The sequence below is a fragment of the Echinops telfairi genome, unplaced genomic scaffold, assembly GCF_000313985.2.
Source record: "Echinops telfairi isolate 266 unplaced genomic scaffold, ASM31398v2 ScPeMD7_15;HRSCAF=58, whole genome shotgun sequence".
Lineage (NCBI taxonomy): Eukaryota > Metazoa > Chordata > Mammalia > Afrosoricida > Tenrecidae > Echinops > Echinops telfairi.
Genome location: NW_022103912.1, coordinates 873,315 through 892,161, shown reverse-complemented (window position 1 = coordinate 892,161; position 18,847 = coordinate 873,315). Strand labels below are relative to the sequence as shown.

Below are 18,847 nucleotides of genomic sequence, written 5' to 3'. Positions count from 1 at the left end.
GTGGTTCTGAAATCCAAGCTGTTCCCTTACCTCTAGGCAGATTACAGAGAGCCTATTTCCAGAAAATGGAGAGCTAGTCAGTTTCTAGTGGCATCAGTGATTTCATGGTGACTTCTTCAGAAGGTCTGATTTTTCTCTACTGGGTGCATTTTGGAGTAGGAGCCCTGGTGGTGTGGTGGTTACACATTGGGCTGTAATCTGCATGGTCAGCAGTTCAAAACCACCAACAGCTCCTCAGAAGAAAGACTGGAATTTCTATTCCTGTGAACAGTTACAGTCTCGGAAATCCATGGGCGGTGGGGGGTGGAGAGGGCTGCTATGAGTCAGCATGGACTTGATGGCAGTGAGTTTTGGTTTGACCTTGAAATACCACTGCCTCCAGGCCCCAGGGTCACAGCTCCTGCTGGGAAAGCTGAGCTGGCTCTTCCTCACAGGAGCCTGAACTGGGGGCACAACTGAGCATTAGTGGAGCCCAGGTAGGAGAGGAGTCAATTGGCATCAGACCGAATTCATGCAAGAAGGGTAATACCGGTATTTCAGGACTTACCTGACAGATAGCTCGCCATTCCAGTGTCCTGAATGCTGGCCTCAACCTTGACAACCGATCCTGTGCCGGTCCACTTCACACCAGTGACTGCCCGACTCCACAAAATCCCCACGTGCAGGGCATCTCCTCAGTTGTTTGAATTAATGTTCTCTGTTTATCTCTGTGGATCCTCATCCGCTGCAATGGCTACACAGAAACAGACAAACTTCACAATGAAAGGCTTTATTTAGGATGGTAACGAGTTGCGATGCCAGGTAGAAATGCTCAGGGTAGTTGGTTACCAGGACATATTATAAGGTTTCATTCATATCTACTAAGAAATGCCCAAAGGGGCATACCAGTCTGCTGTAACCCTCAGCCCCAAAGGCACTCAGTTCTAGCTCCGTGGGTCAGCAAACTCAACTCCCATGAATTAAGTGCCCAGAGGCAGCCCCCTCTAGTAAGTCTCAGCCCAAAGGCACCCCACTTCGCTTCTAGGGTCAACAAGCCCAACTTCCCCAATTAAGTGCCCAGAGGCACCCCTATTCCACAAGCCACCTCAGCACAAAGCCCTCAACTTGCTCCGTGGTTGGGGGTCCATCCCGCTGTCCCATGCTCCGGCTCCCGGTCCTGCTGCTGCTCCTCTGATACAACGGGCATCTGGGGCAGGGGGTTCCCTGCACAGGGAACGGTCTTCACTGCTGGCTCCTTCTGGTCATGAGACGACTCCTCCTGCTTCTAGGAGGGCTCATCTCATGCCCAGCAGGGCGGCACTCCGGGGACGCCATCATCCGGGGACTCCTGTTCACAATTGCTCACAGGTGAATCCTATCGGTCTCTTCCCCACCTTCTTACCAGGCCCACGCAGGGAGAGGTGGGAAGTGGGAGATGGAGACTTTGGCTTGATGATCCCCACAAACACCTCCCTGCTCCATGTACCCCCCCAGCTTCTTTCTAAGCTCTCTTAGGAATATGAGCTCTTTGCATCTTAACACTGGTCTTCATATGTTTGTTATAAAACCCATGTGTTCACTTAACAAGTATCTATCAGCCCTTGCTCTGCGCCCAGCCCTGTCAGAAGCAGTGGTGACAGTGCAGCCGTGTGTGGTCAGCTGAGAGGGCTCCAGCTGGTCCACTCTGAGCCTTCATCAGGTGCAGGATGGGCAGGCCCCTACACCACCATGCGGGAGCTTAAAATAGGCTTCGCCGCCAAGTGAAGTCCAGGAGGTGAACAGTATCAAGACATGCTGCTGGTGGATAAAATGCAAAAGTACAGATTGTTCTGGATCATCCTTCGCGGGCCTGGGGTTCCAAGTGGGCTTCCCTGCACACGGCCAGCCGGTGAGTACCCTCTCTTAGGACTCTTCCCTTGTCTCTGCAGGCCTCCGACCTTGAGCGGCAGCCCTGTCATCTCTGACATCTCCTTGATCCGCCTCTCCCCGCACCCTGCTGGTCCTGGGGAGTCCCCCTTCAGTGCCGCCCACCCGTACATGAACCCCCACATGGAGCACTACCTCCGCTCTGTGCACAGCAGCCCCACACTCTCCATGGTCTCTGCAGCCCGGGGCCTTAGCCCCGCCGATGGTGAGTGGGGCCAGGCTTGGAGGGCAGTGGGGAGCAGTGGGAGGGAGATCCAGGGGCTCTGGAAGGATCACACCCCCCCCAAACACGACTGATTCCCCAGCCTTGATCCCTCAGAGAGTGACCAAGCTGTCATTTTAACTCACTTCCCCTGAATAAGAGTTTTTGTAATAAATGGATGGTGTAAGCCGGGGGTTGGGGAAGCCATGGGTTTGGCCACTCTTTTGCATGCAGTCGTGATGGTTAGGGGTTACCTGATTATTCAGATCGACCCTAGTTTGGGTGAGAACCATGTGGTTGCAATTCAAGCAAGTCTACAGAAACTGGTGGTAAGGTGGGAGTGGTGCTCAGGGTGGTCATGCCCTTCTACAACAGGCGGCAGGCCGAGTTAGAGGGAACGTGTTCACCATGAGCTGGTTCTTTCCACAGCTCTCTCTGGGCCAGCTGGACCCTGATCTGGCTTTCTGCTTTGGGGCTCGCTTTGCAGGTCAACATAGGCCTCAATAGCAGCCCCAAACCCCAAAGCTTCAAGGACAGACAGCAGCGGCTCTCTGTCTTCAATTGAGGTCCTTGAGACAGATCATTGACTGGCCAGATCAGAGATGAGATGGCCAACCCAGGCCAACTCATTTGAGCCAAAATAACATGATCCATTGGTTCAAATTTGCCTTTGGATCTATAATTTCCTACTTCTAGTCTCTAGTCCAAAGAGCCCTAGTGGCACCTTCAGTAGGTGTTCAGCGCCTAGCCACAAGGTCAGTGGTTCAAATCCACCAGCCACTCTGTGGGAGAAAGGTGAAGTTGTCCACGCCTATCAAGATTCACAAGGAGCCCTCGGCGTGCAGTGGATTGCACATGGACCTTCTGAAGGAAAAGAGAGCGAGGCAAAACCACCAGCTGCTCCCGGGAGCAAAATGAGGAGTCCTGCCCCATACAGAGTTGCCGTCTCAGAAACTCACAGGGCAGTTCCCTTACCCTATTGGGTCAATTGTAAGTTGGAATCCACTCCATGGCAGTGATGTCTGAAGATTTACAGCCTCGGAAACCACGACAGGGTCACTAAGTCTGAATGGTAGAGTCCCTAGCCCCACCTCACCAGGCACACATGTAGTTACAGCCCACGGTGGTGAGCACACCTGAGGGCCTGCCCAGTCCACTGTCTTAGGAAGCATTTCCACAGCTCCAGGTGGAAGTTCGTTATCTGCTTGCTGTGCTGTCCCTCCGCATTGTTGTTCCTCTGGCTGGTCCCATCCTTCAGAGCTACATCTTCCCCTATCTTGCCAGCTGCATCCTCTCATCTCAACCCCACCAGTTTCCAGCTGGAGGACCTTCATGAGGTGCGCTCAGGCCCCCCACGGGCCAGAGGCTCCGAGCAGTGTGGTCCCCAGGGTGGGCTCATCGCCAGCTCTGTTCTCACTAGGTGACTGTGGGCCCTTTGCCATTAAATCTGCCTCCTCCCAACGCTCAGTCGCCGGCTGGAATTGCACAGGGAAATGGTTTGCCACCTGTAGGAGCAACATGCCTCCCTGAAACCGGTGCCTTGTCGGCCCAACCTGAGCTTTTGACTAAAGTTGACCGTCACTAAAGAAACCAGACACTGGTCACAGCCAAGGACCCTTAAAATACTGGGCCAGGATGTGACTCCCATTCTCCGAAGAGGGCCCCACCCCTCCGTTCTGAGTGGATCCTGTGAGTGGCCCTGGCAGGGCGCTGGTGACCAGGGAAGGGCTGTGCTGCCCAGTGCTGACAGAGAACAACCTTCTTGTGGAAAGTGGACCAGTTCCTTTCCACACCACCCGTGATAACCCAGTTCGCAGTGGGCTTACCTGAATGAAGGCCGAGAGAGACAAGTCAGACTCAAGGTGCTACTGAGGTACTGACGCTTGCAGGGGAATGGGCCCAACGGTGGTCCCGAAAAGATGTCTACAGAGATGAGAGTGAGCTGCTCGCAGAACAGGGAAGTGAGAAGATGGATTCGTCTAAAAGGATGGATCCGTCTCTGGAACCTCTGACAGTGAAAGAATAAAGACCTGTTGCTTTCGATCATGGGTGGCAGTTTCTGACAGCAGCAATCGGAAGCCGGTCCACGGAGTAGCAGGGAGACTGGTCCTGAGCCAGAGACACCCAGAGGCGTCTGTGAGTGGAAGCAAAGAGAACGCCCACCTGGAGCCCTTTGGGTCAGGAGGCACTTGTCCCGCCAGCTCCGGAGTAGCCCTTAACAAGCTGCCTGGAGAGATGTGGCAGACTGGCTGGTCACCTTGAAGCCTGTTTCTACCAGGGCTCTGAACGTTTAATTCTACCTTGACCTCTGCTGAGAACTTGCCTTTCTACCTCAGAGACCCTGAATCAGAGTCTGTATTGTAGCTAGTACCCTAGGTGGCTCTTCGTGATCCCAGGGCAACTGTTAGAGATGAGGGCTTCAAAAGGGGTGTGGAAAATTTGCATTACCTTTACATTCCATTTTTTCCACAGATTTTTTGAAGCCCCCTTGAATGCAAGAATCACCTAGGGATCTTTGTAACTTGGGGTACAGGCTGTCTGGGGGGAAGCCAGGATGAACTCCTTTGAAACCCCACTCCCTGCACCCAGTGGCTGCGCCATTGTTTTCAGGCTGTGACCTCGAGGGAGCAGATTGCAAGCCTGTCTTCTAAGGCACCTCTGGATGGCCTTGACCCCTTAACCATGTGTGTGACCTAAGGACTCCCCTCTTGCAGGATGGACTTACAATTCACGGTGCTCCCATTTTATGTCTCGTGGCAATGTGATTGTTGCTGTATGCTCCACTCTCCCCGTGAGACACACAGGGATGGGTCCCACCTCAAGTGACTACTTACAACTTCTGGAGGGGGTGGATTGAGCCCTGAGGCCTTACTAGCCCTGGGGCAAGTGACAAGGGGTAGCATCTTGGGCTGGGACCTTTGTTCCTGCCAGGCCTGAACTTGGCTGTAACAGCCTCATCCAAGGGTCCTGCAAGTTTCCTAGCAGCCAAACTCCTGGGACTAGGGGTCAGGGCTCCAGGGAAGTTCCCAGAAGAGAGGGATGAGGATGGTGATATGGACAGTGTGGCCAAAGCCTGAGTGGTCAGCCAGCTTGATGCCCTGGTGCCTGTGTTAGGCCAAGTTGACTAGAGAAACAAATCCAATGACCCGCATACCTGTGTCAGAGAGAGATTTACATCAAGAAGTAGTAGTATATCAGGAGAACACCCCAGCCCAGTCCAATACTAGTCTGTAAGTCCAACGCTAGTCCATAAACCCCTCTTCAGACTCCCACAGCCCAAGCAATGATGCAGAATGCAGGAAGATCACAGGCTGGTGGGTACAAAGTCTTGTGGATCCAACGACGACGGTGGACACCTCTCCAGGGCTCCCATAAGTCTCAGCATGGCTCACCAGCAGGAAGGTGAAGGCAGAGAGAAAGGGGAGGTTCCCAGGACCCTCCTTACGAGAAGGTCACACCCACTGGAAGGCACCATCAGGCTGTGACCTGACTGGCAGACTGGACCCCACCCCTACACTTCAAGTTGACAAGAAATTATGTAACTACCAAGCTCCCTCTGCGGGCACAGCAGAAGTTGGCAGGGAGTGGTTGCAGGGAGTAGTACCCACTCTGGTGTCTGCCCACTCCTCAGAGACTCCAGTTAGCATTTGCCAAGACTAACAGTTTGCTGTGTTTGAACTATGGTGCTGGCGAAGAATGTTGAAAGTCCCATGGACTGCAAGAAGAGCAAACAGATTTGCCTTGGAAGAAGTGCTCTTTAGCGGCTGGGTTGATGAGACTCGGTCTCACATAATTTGGACTTGTTATCAGGAGAGACCCATCTCAGGGGAAGGACCTCGTGCTTGGTAAAGTGGAGGGGCGGAGCCAAAGAGGAAGGCCCTGGATGAGATGAATGGACCGAGGGGCTGCAACAATGAGCTGAAACACAAGAACAGTGGCGAGGCTGGCGCAGGACTGGACAGTGTTGGGTCTGTTGTCACCTAGCGTCACTGAATCGCACGTGACAACAATCACCGCACAGAGGCCAGTTTGGATTGCAGGGCCCACTAAGCTCTGTGGCTGGGTGGGGTGACTGTGGTGAGTAATTTAACTCTCCGACTGCTGGGTCTCACACCCAGGCCCCGTGTCTCCCCATGAATGCTGTGGAGCAGCAGTTCTCAACCTGTGGGTCGTGACCCCCTTGGGGTCCCCCGATTCATAAGAGTAGCAAAATTACAGTGATGAAGTAGCAACAAAAATCATTTTATGGTTGGGGGTCACCACCACATGAGGAACTGTATGAAAGGGCCACGGCATGAGGAAGGTTGAGACCACTGCTCTGGAGGCTGATACAACCTGGAGCCACAGTCTGGGGGCCTCCATTTGCAGCTCCTCCTTCCTTTGAAGACAGACTCTTATGGGCCATCCCTGCGTCTGCACAGAGCACCAAGCCTCTCTGGGGCCCAAAGGGGCAGAGGGGTGATTGTTTCTGGATTTGAGGACTGTGTGGCCTGGCGCTGATCTCCCTCATCAGCACAAACAGCCCAGTGCAGTGAGATGCCAAGGCAGGGAGCCCCAGGGGGCCCCGGGACCTGGGAAGTGGGTTGTGGGCAAGAGGGCAGGTGTTTGTGGCTCCTTTCTTTGATGGGGAAGATGTAGCCGCTACCCAGTTCTGATCTCTCCCTCTTCCCACAGTGGCCCACGAGCACCTCAAGGAGAGGGGGCTGTTCGACCTGCCCCCTCCAGGCACCAGCCCTTCCGACTGTTACCACCAGATGGCCCTCATGGCAGGCCACCCTGCACCCTATGGGGACCTACTCATGCAAAGCGGGGGAGCTGCCGGTGTCCCTCATATCCACGACTACCTCACGCCAGTGGACGGTGAGTGCTGGGCTGGGCAGGGGGCAGGGAGCAGGACAAGAGATGTGCCCATCTGGCGGGGGCACTTATAGTCAGGAGAGGTGCGTCTTACCTCACACGCTGCCCTTCTCACCTCACACAAGACCTGAGCTTTATTGGGGAAAAGGGTGCCCTTCCAATCATGGCAGCCCCTGGGGCCTCAGCCCCATGCCTTTCCCAGGGCACACATGGCAGGTAATGAATAATGTCGGTTGATGGATTGTAACACTTTGGTAAGTGCCCATGCATACGCACACTCGCACACACCCACCCACACACAATTCCTCTCTCATTTCTTCAGCAACCCAACCAGGCGGAAACTTAGACTGGGCTGCGGTCCAGTGGCAGGGATAAGGTTGTTGCTTTCTGAGACAGCACAGAGAGGATGCCAGATTGTATGCAGACGACGCATCCATCTGTCTGCTTGCTCCCAGCAGGACCTGCTGTTTTCCAAGGGCCGAGAGATGGTAGCAGGCCAGCTAGGAAGTAGGTGAGACAGAGGAGCTGTGGCCCAGAGGATCAGGTTCAACAGGTGTCTCCAGAGGGCAGCCAGGGTGCTCTGGGTACTCAGGAGAAATGGCAGCTGCAGTGTGTGAGGGAACATGTTGCTTATGACCGTGTGCCTGTGTGTGTGAATGAATGTATGTGCGTACATGTATGGAGGTGGGAGATGTTGAAAAGAATATACCTGTCTGCCTCTGTTCTGTGTTTCACCTCCATTAGCACATGGAACTTTGGTTCTGAGGCGGGAATCCCCTTTCTCTCTTCCGGGTGAGCAAGCTGGGGTTGCACGCAGGCAGGGATGTGCCCTGCCCTGTGCTTTGGGGAGTTGCACCCTGGCTGTGCTTGTGACCAGCCTCACCTTTCTCCCCCAAGCGGCACTGCCTCCAGTCCAGGCAAGATGCACCCAGATGACCCCCAGGAACCAGGGCAGGAAGTGGAGCCTCGATCTTTTGGCCTCAGGGAGGACCTGGGAGTCATGTGAGGGAAGAGCGTCTGCCGTGGCCTGCAGACCTGCCAGGGAAGCAGTGATGAGGTGGTGTGGGCCTGTGACCCTTGTCTGGCAACATTGTGAGAGCCAGGCCAAGAGGGGCATGCCTCTGCATGGCCACCTTTTTCCCTCCAAATTCTGCCATCCTGTTGTTCAACCCTCCTCAGCCCCCTTGCCAAGAATCTGGAGTCTCCCATGGCTCCCAGAGGCCCACACAGCTTTGCCCTGGCCTCATCCTCCCCATCTGAAAACTACTTCAGCCCCACTCTGCTCAGCTGCAGCTTCCTGCACTGGGGCCCTTGCCGTGTTCCCTCTGCCTAGAATTCTCTCTGCCATTCCCTGCAGGCTGAGGTCCAGATCAGGCACCAGTTCTCCTGTGACAAGGCCCCAAGTCCAGCCCGGGTGCATTCGTGCCACTCTGGGGGCTCTACATCTCTGTGCACACCAGTAGGCCCTGAGAAAAGCCCCACCTGTGCCTATAGATTACCAGGTATTGAGCCCCACAGGGCCCCGGGCAGGCCAACCTGGAGTGAGCCCTCTGTGCTGGTGAGGGGCGGGGGAGGTGAGCAAATGAGTGGAGGCAGGGTGAGCAGGCAATGGAGGGAGGACAGAGGTTGCCAAGGAGAGGGATAAGGGGACAGGTGAGTGGCTGGGCAAAGGAGTCAGTCACAAAAGAACCTGCAATAGAAAGATGCACACTCACTGTGAGGAAAGCGAAGGAGACCTGCTGTGGGATGTGTAGGGAGCCTGGACCAGGACCAGGAAGCAGGCAAGGTTTGGTCCCCGGCCAGCCACTCGGCATCTGGCAGCATCAGACTGGGCCATGCTCTGAGCCCAGGAGTAGAGGAGTAAGCAGGTGAGCACCCCAGTAGATGTGAGGTACGGCTAGGGCATGGCAGCGGCAGCTGATGAACTCAGAACACCCACGGAGGCTCTCTCTCTGCGTGGCAGCCAGGAGGGGTCTGTGCCTTCTGCTCTCCATCCTGGGACCGGGCCTGGCTCCACGGGGCTGTGGGAAGCACCACCAAATTGCCGAGCGGGCCTGTCGATTGCTCAGGATTTTCCTTAACTCTGATCGATTCAGGAGCAGGCTCTCTTTTCTTTTGTGCACCGGCTGTTATAACCCAAGGATGTTAGAGCCACCCCACAGCATCTCCGCTCTTCCTCTCTATTTGATTCCATTTTTCAAACCAATACAACTGAGGGCAGAACCTTTGCCGGGTGCACTTCCTGATGCTGAATTGTACACCTGCTTATGATGGCCACATGGCAACCTTGCCGGTTGTTATATATAGTTTGCCACAGTCATTGTTGTTTTTGTTTTAAGTTTGGGGCACTCCAGCTCAGGTCTGGCACCACCTGTGTGATTGTGTTCATCTCACAGGTCTTTGGGGGACTCTTTTCCTGGGGTGTAGTCAGATAGTACATTGTGACAGGGCTAGTACGCATTGCTCAGGCCCTCACTCTGCTGAGCCCAGTGCAGCTTCTGGTGGCGGCCAAGTCGGCTGCAGTCGGTGAGGAGTCCTTGCAGGGAAGGATGGAGTAGGCCTGGCTGATTCTTCTCTGTTTTGTCAGCTCTCGCAAAGGGAACATTGCGCAGGTGTTTTAGGGCCCAGGACAGCCCGAGGGGCAGGAGACCAGTGTACAGGGAGCCCTGCCTTTCTCTGAGGCTCATATGTGCACAGGTCAGGAAACTGCTCTTCAATGCAGCTGTGAGCATGTGGGCTCCATGTCTGGCACGGGGTGGGGTGTTCTGGAGAGCTCATGGTAGTCAGGGGGCTGAATCTCTCTCTCTCTCTCTCTCTCTCTGAACCAATCTCTTAATCTTGCGCGCTCTCTCTGTCTCTCTCTCTCTCTCTCACTCACTCACTCACTCACTCACTTGGTAGATGTTGTGTTTGCCTGGGTTGACTAGATAAACAAATCCAGGGACACTCATCTATGTGTAAGAGAAAGCTTTATATCAAAGAGCAATTGTACATTGAGAAAACATCCCAGTCTAGATCAAGTTCATAAATCTGACATTAGCCCATACGCCTGATACTGAAAGAACTAAGTCTAAACGTTCCCTCTTTTTTTTTTTTTTTAAACATTCCCTCTTGAGACTCACACAGTCACACGCAATGATGCAAAATGCAGGAAGATCACAGGCTGGTGGGTGCAAAGTCTTGTGGATCCAATGGTGGTGGAAGCATCTCAGAGCTGTCATGGGTCTCCATGTGACTTCTCCAGCTCTCCGAGTGTGGCTCCTCCATAGGAAGGTGAATCAGAATGAGAGAGGAAGTTCCCAGAATCCTAATGAGAAGGCCATGCCCACAAGGAGGCATCATGAAGCTGTGGCCTGATTGATCGGCTAGACTCCACCCCTCCACTCTTAATACTCTCAAGTTGATAGGAGATTATGTAACTACCACAGATGTTATTGAGCATCTGCTATGTTCCACCACTGCCGGTCAGTTTATGACACTGATCGGCTAGACTCCACCCCTCCACTCTTAATACTCTCAAGTTGATAGGAGATTATGTAACTACCACAGATGTTAATGAGCATCTGCTATGTTCCACCACTGCCGGTCAGTTTATGACACTGCTGGCCTGTGTGTTGTTCTGGTATTGAAAGCTATGCCACTAGTATTTCAAGTACCAGCAGGGTCGCCCATGGTGCACAGGCTTCCAAACTAAGACAGACTAGCAAGACAGACCTAGAGCTCAACCTCTGAATAGTGGCCAATGAGAACCCTACAAATCACAAGAGAATATTGCTGATGCAGTGCTGGAAGCTGAGCCCTGGTGTTAGGGTTCTCTAGAGAAACAAAACCAGGACACTTATGATTTCATATATAGAGAGATAGATAGATAGATAGATAGATAGATAGATAGATAGAGAGATAGAGAGATAGATAGATACAGCATGAAGGAATTTAACAGCTAATTAGCCCACACAGAAGTACAGCGGGCTCAGTTCAACTCACTTCCATGAAACAGTTAATAAACAGTCCTTCAACTCACAAGGTCAAGGAAGCAGACAACTGAGTCTTCCACCGAGCAATGCAGGCAGTCCGACCACAGGCAGCAAACAGCAGGGCGGGTCACTAACAGTCAGCCAGATGATACGATCCGACAGTCCCCAGCTCAGCGATGTGTACACCAGCAGTGTGGCTAAGCAGGGCTTGAAGGAACCTCAGGCTCTAGCGACATGGTCCGTGGGTTGGGTGTCCCACAGGTAGTATAGCTCTCAAGTTGAGGCAGAGAACAAGCTAAGGTAGCTGCACACCGGTCCAATCGTCAGAGAACAAGAGAAAGAGTGCCTCCCGCTTCCAAGGAGGAAATACCGGAATTCCCAGAATCCTTGGGGGAAGGCCAAGCCCACACAGAAGCCTCATTGGCTATGACTCGATTGACAGAGTAGACTCCACCCTTTCACTCTTAATCCTCTTAAGTCCCAAACTGACACCAGACTATGTAACTACCTCAGCCCCTCAGGCTGGAAGGCACCTTTGGCATGCAGTGAGGCAGCGGCAGAGCTTGCTATACCAACAATCAGAGGACTTTGGTTGTGCAAGGGGTCACAACCTCATGGTGACAAATTCTAACAGGACTGCGTACCAGGCCCCAACCTCGGTACTAGAGATACCACCACGGGTCCAAGGCCCGCTCCAGGACATGCTCTGGACCACTTCTGCCATGGGAAGAGTGTGCACTCCTAGGACAGCTAGGAGTCCCCCTGGGCTCCACCCTCCTTGCCCCAGCCCCACGTAGGCACATTTCCTGTATGACCCCGCAGGCCACAGACCGGGAGGGCATCAGTGATGGCAAGAACCTTTGAGAGGTGTTGAATGCCAGGCTGAGGTGGACTGACAAAGTCTTCCAGCATGGAGACAGTCTGAGCCAAGCACACAACCTGGGGAGGCCATGTTTTTCGAGGGCCGCCTGAGCCCACGGCACACAGAGTGGCACCCCAGCCACCTTATCTGGCAAAATACATTACCCTAGCCAAATGCCATCTGCCACAGTTAGGTTTTTGGTTTTGTTTTGTTTTTTAATTTCCAAGAGACTTTCCTTTTAGACTTAACGAGATTTATTTAAGTGGAACTTTATCATTTTTCCTCAACTGGAAAGCCTCATCATATCTGGAGATATGCCTGTCCCCACCCAGCCTTAAAATAATCATTTCTGGGGCATGTATGCATCTGACATGTGGGAAAACACTGCCAAACCAGGGAGCACCAGGGGATTCCCCTCATGCAAGCCTGTGTGGGTCAGATCAGAGTAAAGCTGGGTTTCTGTTGGCTTTGACTCTTCAGAGGTAGACTGCCAGGTCTTGCTTGCAAACACCAACTTTGAAGCTGTAGCCAAGTTCTTTACCATTTGCACTACCCAGCAGAGTAAGCACTCTGTCACTAACCAAAAGGTTGGCAGTTCAAACCCTCCTAGCCACTCCATCAGAAAAAAGACCTGCCCATCTGCAGGTTGCCCATGACTTATTGCACAGAAAACCTGTGGGGGGCAGTTGTACCCTGTCTTATGGGGTCACTGCTTCAACAGCCATCGAGCAGCACCTAAGCACCACAGAGACGACTTTAGTTGTGGGGAACCTGCACCAGACCATGCCCCCACCCGCAGCCCCAGGTTAGAAGGTGGCAGCACCCCGGGGAGCTGGGGGCCCATTTCTTGGTGCTCTGAAAGGGGAGCTGATTGATAGCAGGAAGAGTGAGATGTGTATCCAGAGGAAGTAGCTACTCAGGCGGGTGATCCTCGGTTATCAGTCTGCTAAGGGGCTCTCTGGAGAGCGGGGCTGTCACCATTTGTCAGCAGGGCCCTGACATGGAATGTTCTACGTGACGCTGTTGAGTACTCGTGATTGAGCAGCAGAGAAATAGCAGCCAGAGCCCCCACCCCGCCCAATCCCACCACATTGAGAAGATTGAAATGTTTCTGCAGGAAATGCTGCCTGTTTGCCGCCCATATTTCCTCCGCGTTTTATTGTCATATTGACACGCACTTGGCGTGGATGTCACCGCAGTTCCGACATCGCTTCTTTACATGGGCAGCACTTGCAGAGAATGTTTCATAAACCAATTACTCTGATCACACCAGAGGGGTACAGAGGGGCCTGCCTGCAGGCCTGAGTCAGCAAGGCGTCCGTGCCTGGTCTGCATACAGGAGGGGAGACTGAGGCAGAGGACACCAAGCCATGGATTCTAGAGGGGCCCTGAGGCCCAGAGCATGGAGCCTCAATCCCAAACCTTTGTGCTCCAAAGCCCAGACCCTTTCCACTGCACACGAACAGTGGCGTGTTGTGTGGGAGGTGGCGGGGCTACGGCTGTGAAGCATGGAGCAGTATAAGACCTTCCGCCGTGAATGTGGACGGTCATCTGAACAAGGGGGGGGAGGTGCTCCTTTAGCCTGAGCACTCATTGACTGGTGAGGGGTCGGACCCCAGCAGCCTGTCCTCAGGATGTGTCCTGCTGACCCCCAGGAAGGCACATTCCAGCCCCAAGAACTGGACTTCCTGGGGAGCCAAACCCCCTACTCCCTCCATGCTGCCTGTCAACCCTGCTCTGGCTATAGTCAGCCCAATGCACCAGAATGCTCTGGCCTTCCAATTCACAGCCCCAATGCCCCAAGCGCCCAGTAGGGAGGGAGGCTACCCCTTCCTCCTCCGTGCCAACCCACCCAGGGCTGCTCTTGGTGCTGCATGGTCACCAGCCCATAGCAATGGGAGGTGGGTGCTATTGGCCCATCTGTGGGGGGAGAAACTAGCTCAGAGAGGTTCAACAACAGACCCTGATCCCCCCCAGTTCAAAGAGGAGGACAAGCAGGGTTGGAACCTAATCAGTCTAGGTCCAGGGCCTTGCAGTCTGAGCTCCCCTCCAGGAATATTCTGCATGTCTGTCTCCACTCGTAGGGCACCCGGGGAGCTACACCTGGTGCTGTCAACTACCATTCCTGCCCCTGCACAGATGGTGAGCTTTGTGAGTGCCCTCATGGCCTATAGTCCCACAATGTGCCAAGGGGAGCACCAGGGACTGGTGAATGAGTGGACGAAACATGGATGAGTGAGGGCAAAGTCTGATGGGCAGAACAGAGGCCCAGGTGCAAATACAAGTAGTGACAGAGCCTGCTGTGCCCAGGGTAGGCGGTGGCAGCTGCCAACAGGGCCGGACCCGGCCTGCAGACCCCAGAGGTTGATGGACATTCAAACAGGTGCATCCACAGATGAAAGGACTTGACGGCCGCCAGTCCCCAGTCATAAATCACAGCCAAGCCATGGGAAATGAGAGCTGGGCTTTTCTTTCTGCTTAGTAATTTATCAAGGGAAGCGGCACATTAATAAACATATTTCCCTTGAGGGGTGGGAATAACAGAAATGAATTATCAATGTCAGATTTGGCCTGTTTCCTCTTGTTAGGGGCATGTGCAAGGGTGGGAATCCAAATAATAACAGCAAAATCTTTGTGTTAACGTGCTCCGGAAATATGTGTGCATTGCTTGATACAGTGTTGGGTCTCTTTCCCTGTTTGCCACTCGCTCAGGTATCGGAGCCTCTTAGAGGACTGGCTTTTGTATCTTGTGTTACATGTCCTTTAACATGAGAACTGACAAGACGTGAACTTGGTAAAGACGTGGAGGCTTGGAGGGAGCGTGGAGCGTGGGCAGATGCTGATGGAGAATGGCAGGTGTCTCTCCGTCCTGACTGTCCTCCACTCTGCCGTGAACTCTGCGTTTGCCCTGTCTGCCTCCCGCCCCCCCCACACAAGCTGGCTCCCAAACGAGTGGTACACTCCTCCTCGTCCCAACTGCCATCTCCCGTCTCTGACTGTCCAGCCCCTGTGTAGCGCCTCCCTCAGGCAGGGCCGGGGGGGTCATCGTTCAGCACGATGGCAGACAGTGTTCTGTTGTGACCATGGAGTGTGTTCATTGCTGGTTTTCAGAAGCAAAGGCCAGGCCTCTTCTTAGTTCGGAGGTGACTAAGATGGCATTTAGGTAAAAGGTCTCAGGAAATGATCTATGCGATTGGTGGAGCTGAACCAGGCCAACTGGGCTGGCCTGGTAGACAGAGACAAAGGGACCCATGAGCAGGTGTTCAGAAGCAAACATCTGCAGACCCCGGTGTGCGCGCCACTTGGAATGGGGGGCGGGGAGGGTCGGACCTGTGTCGAGGGTGGTGGGGCCTTGCTGAGTGGAAGAGCTACCAGAAAGGCCGGGCGTGTAGGCAGTGGTGCCACGTGTGCTCATTGGGCTGTCTGCCTGCCCTGGCTTTAATCTGAAGAAGAGGTGCCAGGCGGGTTGTTTGCTTTGTTACGTTTGTACGTCTGTCTCCTTCAAGTTCAGTATTTAGAGGCACTTACGGGAGGAAGAACTGTGCCCCAAACTTTAGCAGATAGCTATGTGGCCGAGAGACTTGAAGAGATTCCTATCTGTCCTCATTCTAAATGCAGGCGACCCAACAGAATGCATACATTGTTGAACACTGCCATTAATATCATATCATATGCTAGTAAAATGTTGTCTAAGGTCATTCCAAACAGTTGCAGCTGTATAGGGAGCTGCCAGAAATTCAACCTAGATTCAGAAAGAGGACATGGGATGAGGGATAGGATTGCTGATGTCAGAGAGATCTTGGCTGAAGACCGAATGCCAAAAAGATGCTCACTTGTGCTATGCTGACTTTGAAAAGGCATTCAGCTGTGGATCATAACAAACTCAGGGTACCATTGTGAAGAACGGGAAATCCAGAACAATTCGCTGTGCTCCTAGACCATTTGAGCAGTACAAGTCAATAGTGAGCAAAGGTGAGTGTTGGTTGTGTCCTTTCAGCATACTTATGCACCCCATGTGCTGAGAAGGTGGGCTGTGCAAAGAATAACTGGATATCAGGATTGGAGGGAGGCTCGTTGACCTACAAAATGCAGGTGATTTAACTTTGCTTGCAGAAAATGAAGAGGACTTGAAGCACAATTACTGAAGTTTTAAAAAAGCAAAGAACTATAGTCTTCAGTATGAATTACAACTCAATATAAAGAAAACCAAATCCTTCATAACTGGACCAATAGACAACATCGTTACGTAGAGAAAAGATTGAAGTTGTCAAGGGTTTTATTTGGCTCATGGAAGCAGCCATCAAGAAATCAAAAGACTAGACAATTGGACATCCCCTCACAGAAGAGCCACAAGGAAGGAATGAGTCAGCCAGGGTGCACCGTAACACCGATGGAACACACATTTCTCTAGTTCTTGAATGTTTCCTCCCTCCCCGCCCCACCCCCACTATCATGACCCGAGTTCTACCTTACAAATCTGGCTAGACCAGAGCACGTACACTGGTACAGATAAGAGCTCTCGACACACAGAATCCAGGACAGATAAACCCCTCTGGAACAGTAATGGGAGTAGTGATACCATGAGGATAGGGGGAAGATGGGGAGAGAAGGGGTAAAAAACGGTGACCAACTACAATGATCGAAGTATAACCCTCCCCCCTGCCTCTGGGGGACAAACAACAGGGCAAAGGGAAACCATAGACAGTGTAATATATGAAATTAATCTATAATTTATCAGGAGTCCACAAAGGTGGGAGGGTTGGGGAGGGGAAAAAAGAAGAGCTGATACCAAGGCCTCAAACAGGAAGAAAATGTTTTGAAAATAATGGTGGCAACATACATACAAATGTGTTTGATACAGTTGGTGCATGGATTGTTATAGAGCTGTAAGAGCCCCCAATACAATGATAAATTAAACATTACAAAAAGGAAATCAAAAGGCACATTGCAGTGGGCGTATTTGCTGCACAGACTGTCCTTAAAGTATTAAAGAATGAAAGAAAGCACTTTGGAAACTGTGTGTCTGGCCCAAGCCATGGTGTGTTTTCAATCATCTCTTATACATGTGAAAGGTGGACGATGAATAAGGAAGGCGATCAAAGAAAGGGTGCGTTTGAATCCTGGCACTGGTGAAGAAGGTTGAAAGTTCCGGGGACAGGCAGAAGAACGAGCAAATCTCTCGGAAGAAGTACAGGCAGATTGCTCCTTGGGAGCAAGGCTGGCGAGACGACTTCTCATGTACTGGGGACCTGCGGGCCCAGTCCTTGCAGACGGATATCGTGCTGGTCAAGTAGAAGGGCCATGAAAACAGAGGAAGATCCTCAGTGAGCCGGACTGAGTGGCTACAGCAATGGCCTAGTGAAAATGGCACGGCCGGAGCAGTGCTTTCCCTGTTGTACTGAGATTCCGCTACGAGTCAGCCTACCTGGCAGCACTGCAGGGCCACGGCAGTAGAGGCGGGGATCGGGGAACCTTCTGTGGGTGATAGGGCATCTTCCTTCCCCCACCACTCTCTAGAAAGGAGTTAGGCAACGAGGACATCAAGCCCCCAGGAGATCCACGTGTCGGGGCTCCTCTGGACCCAGGTACGACCTTGCCTCATTGTCTCTTGCTGTGACCTCCCGAAGCCTCATTTCCTTACCTACCATGCTGGGTTTGACCAGAGGATGATGGTGTTGTTAAATGGGATAAGGGTTCAAAATGTCACTAGCTGGCTTGCGAATCACTTGAGAACTCAGAAGCAGCAGACCCTTCTTTACATACTGAAGCCGAGGAACGCACTGCCTGGGTGCTGACGGAAGAGGGCCTGCCTGTGCCCCTGGAACCCTTGCTTCAGGGTTTCACTTCCACTTGCGGTGCGGCTTGTCCTCAGCTCACCAAAATAATCAACTCGCCGCCATCGAATTGATGCTGGGTCTCACAGAAGCTCAGCAGTCACGTGGAGCTGAGACCTGGGCCATGGAATCCTGGTGGCATAGTGGCGCACGCATTAGCTGCTAACCTCAAGGTCAGTGGTGAAAGCTGTCTGCCCCCATAGTCTTGGGAACCCCAGAGGATAGTTCTAGTCTACCATATAGGGTACTCTGAGTCAGAACCAATTAGATGACCGCAGATTTTTTTTCTGTTTTGTTTGTAAGCCTTGGGCCCGTCCTCTGCACCCTGTAAGTGACCCCCGCATCTGGCTTGTGGAACTTGGACAAGCCTCTTCCCTGGCTGGCCGCCCCTTCCCCGTTCACACAAAGGCATGTAGGAGAGAAATCCTGGGATTCCCTTTGGCCTGAGCATTCTAGGGCCCCTCTCTCTATTCAGTACCCCAGAGAAGCATTTCTTCCGTTGACGCAGCAGTATAGGCATTTCCCAGTGTCCACAGTGCCCTCTAGGTGTGCTGTAGGCAACAAAGCTTCCTTGTTCCAGGATGGCCAGGGCTGGGAGGGCCAGAGCTGGGTCTTCCTCAGCTCCGACATAATCCTGCCTCCTGACCTGGACCTGTTTTCCTGGGTGGATTCACTTTGTGAAAAGCCATTTTGGTGAAGATTGATTTCTTAGTATTGACTCTTTTACCCATGCCACTTTAACACCCACCACACGATTGCCTCGGGCTATGCAAAAAGGATGCGTGAACCCCTGGTGGAAGGGATTGGCTGGTTGAATTGCCATTCCCTTGACTCTAAGAATAAGGCACCTGGGAGCCAGAAGAGGAGACCATCCGGGAAGAAGCAGAAATCCCTGCTTGAAGTGATGGAGACAGCAGAGGCCATGCCACACGAGACCAGGCGCCGCGGCAAGCAGACCATGAGACAGAGCAGAGGAGCAGCACCGAGACCACGAGAGAGTGCAGCAGGTTGGCGGCCTGGCCCACGGAAGCAGAGACCAAGCGACCATGTGCCTGGGAGGTTAAGGACCTGAGAGACTTGGCTGCTGCCCGCGGGGTGCCACTGCTGTGGACCAAAGACCGTATCCTGAATGTTTTCGGATCCTGGCTAACTTCCCAAGTAAACTCATCATTGTTTTGCCTGTGTGTTTTGTTAGGCTACTCCACAGGGTACC

The 18,847-nt window shown here is 52.9% G+C and overlaps 1 protein-coding gene across 2 annotated transcripts in view; it reads left to right on the top strand.

Moving 5' to 3' along the window:
* Positions 1-2,013: 2,013 nt before the first annotated feature.
* Positions 2,014-18,847, top strand: part of GLI2 (GLI family zinc finger 2) — a 39,401-nt gene continuing 22,567 nt past the window's right edge. For both annotated transcript variants that reach the window (XM_045287421.1, XM_045287422.1), the window contains exons 1-2: positions 2,014-2,110; positions 6,782-6,967. In XM_045287421.1, the coding sequence (XP_045143356.1) occupies positions 2,017-2,110; positions 6,782-6,967 (280 nt within the window). In that variant the 5' untranslated portion in view covers positions 2,014-2,016. The remainder of the gene's footprint in view (positions 2,111-6,781; positions 6,968-18,847) is intronic.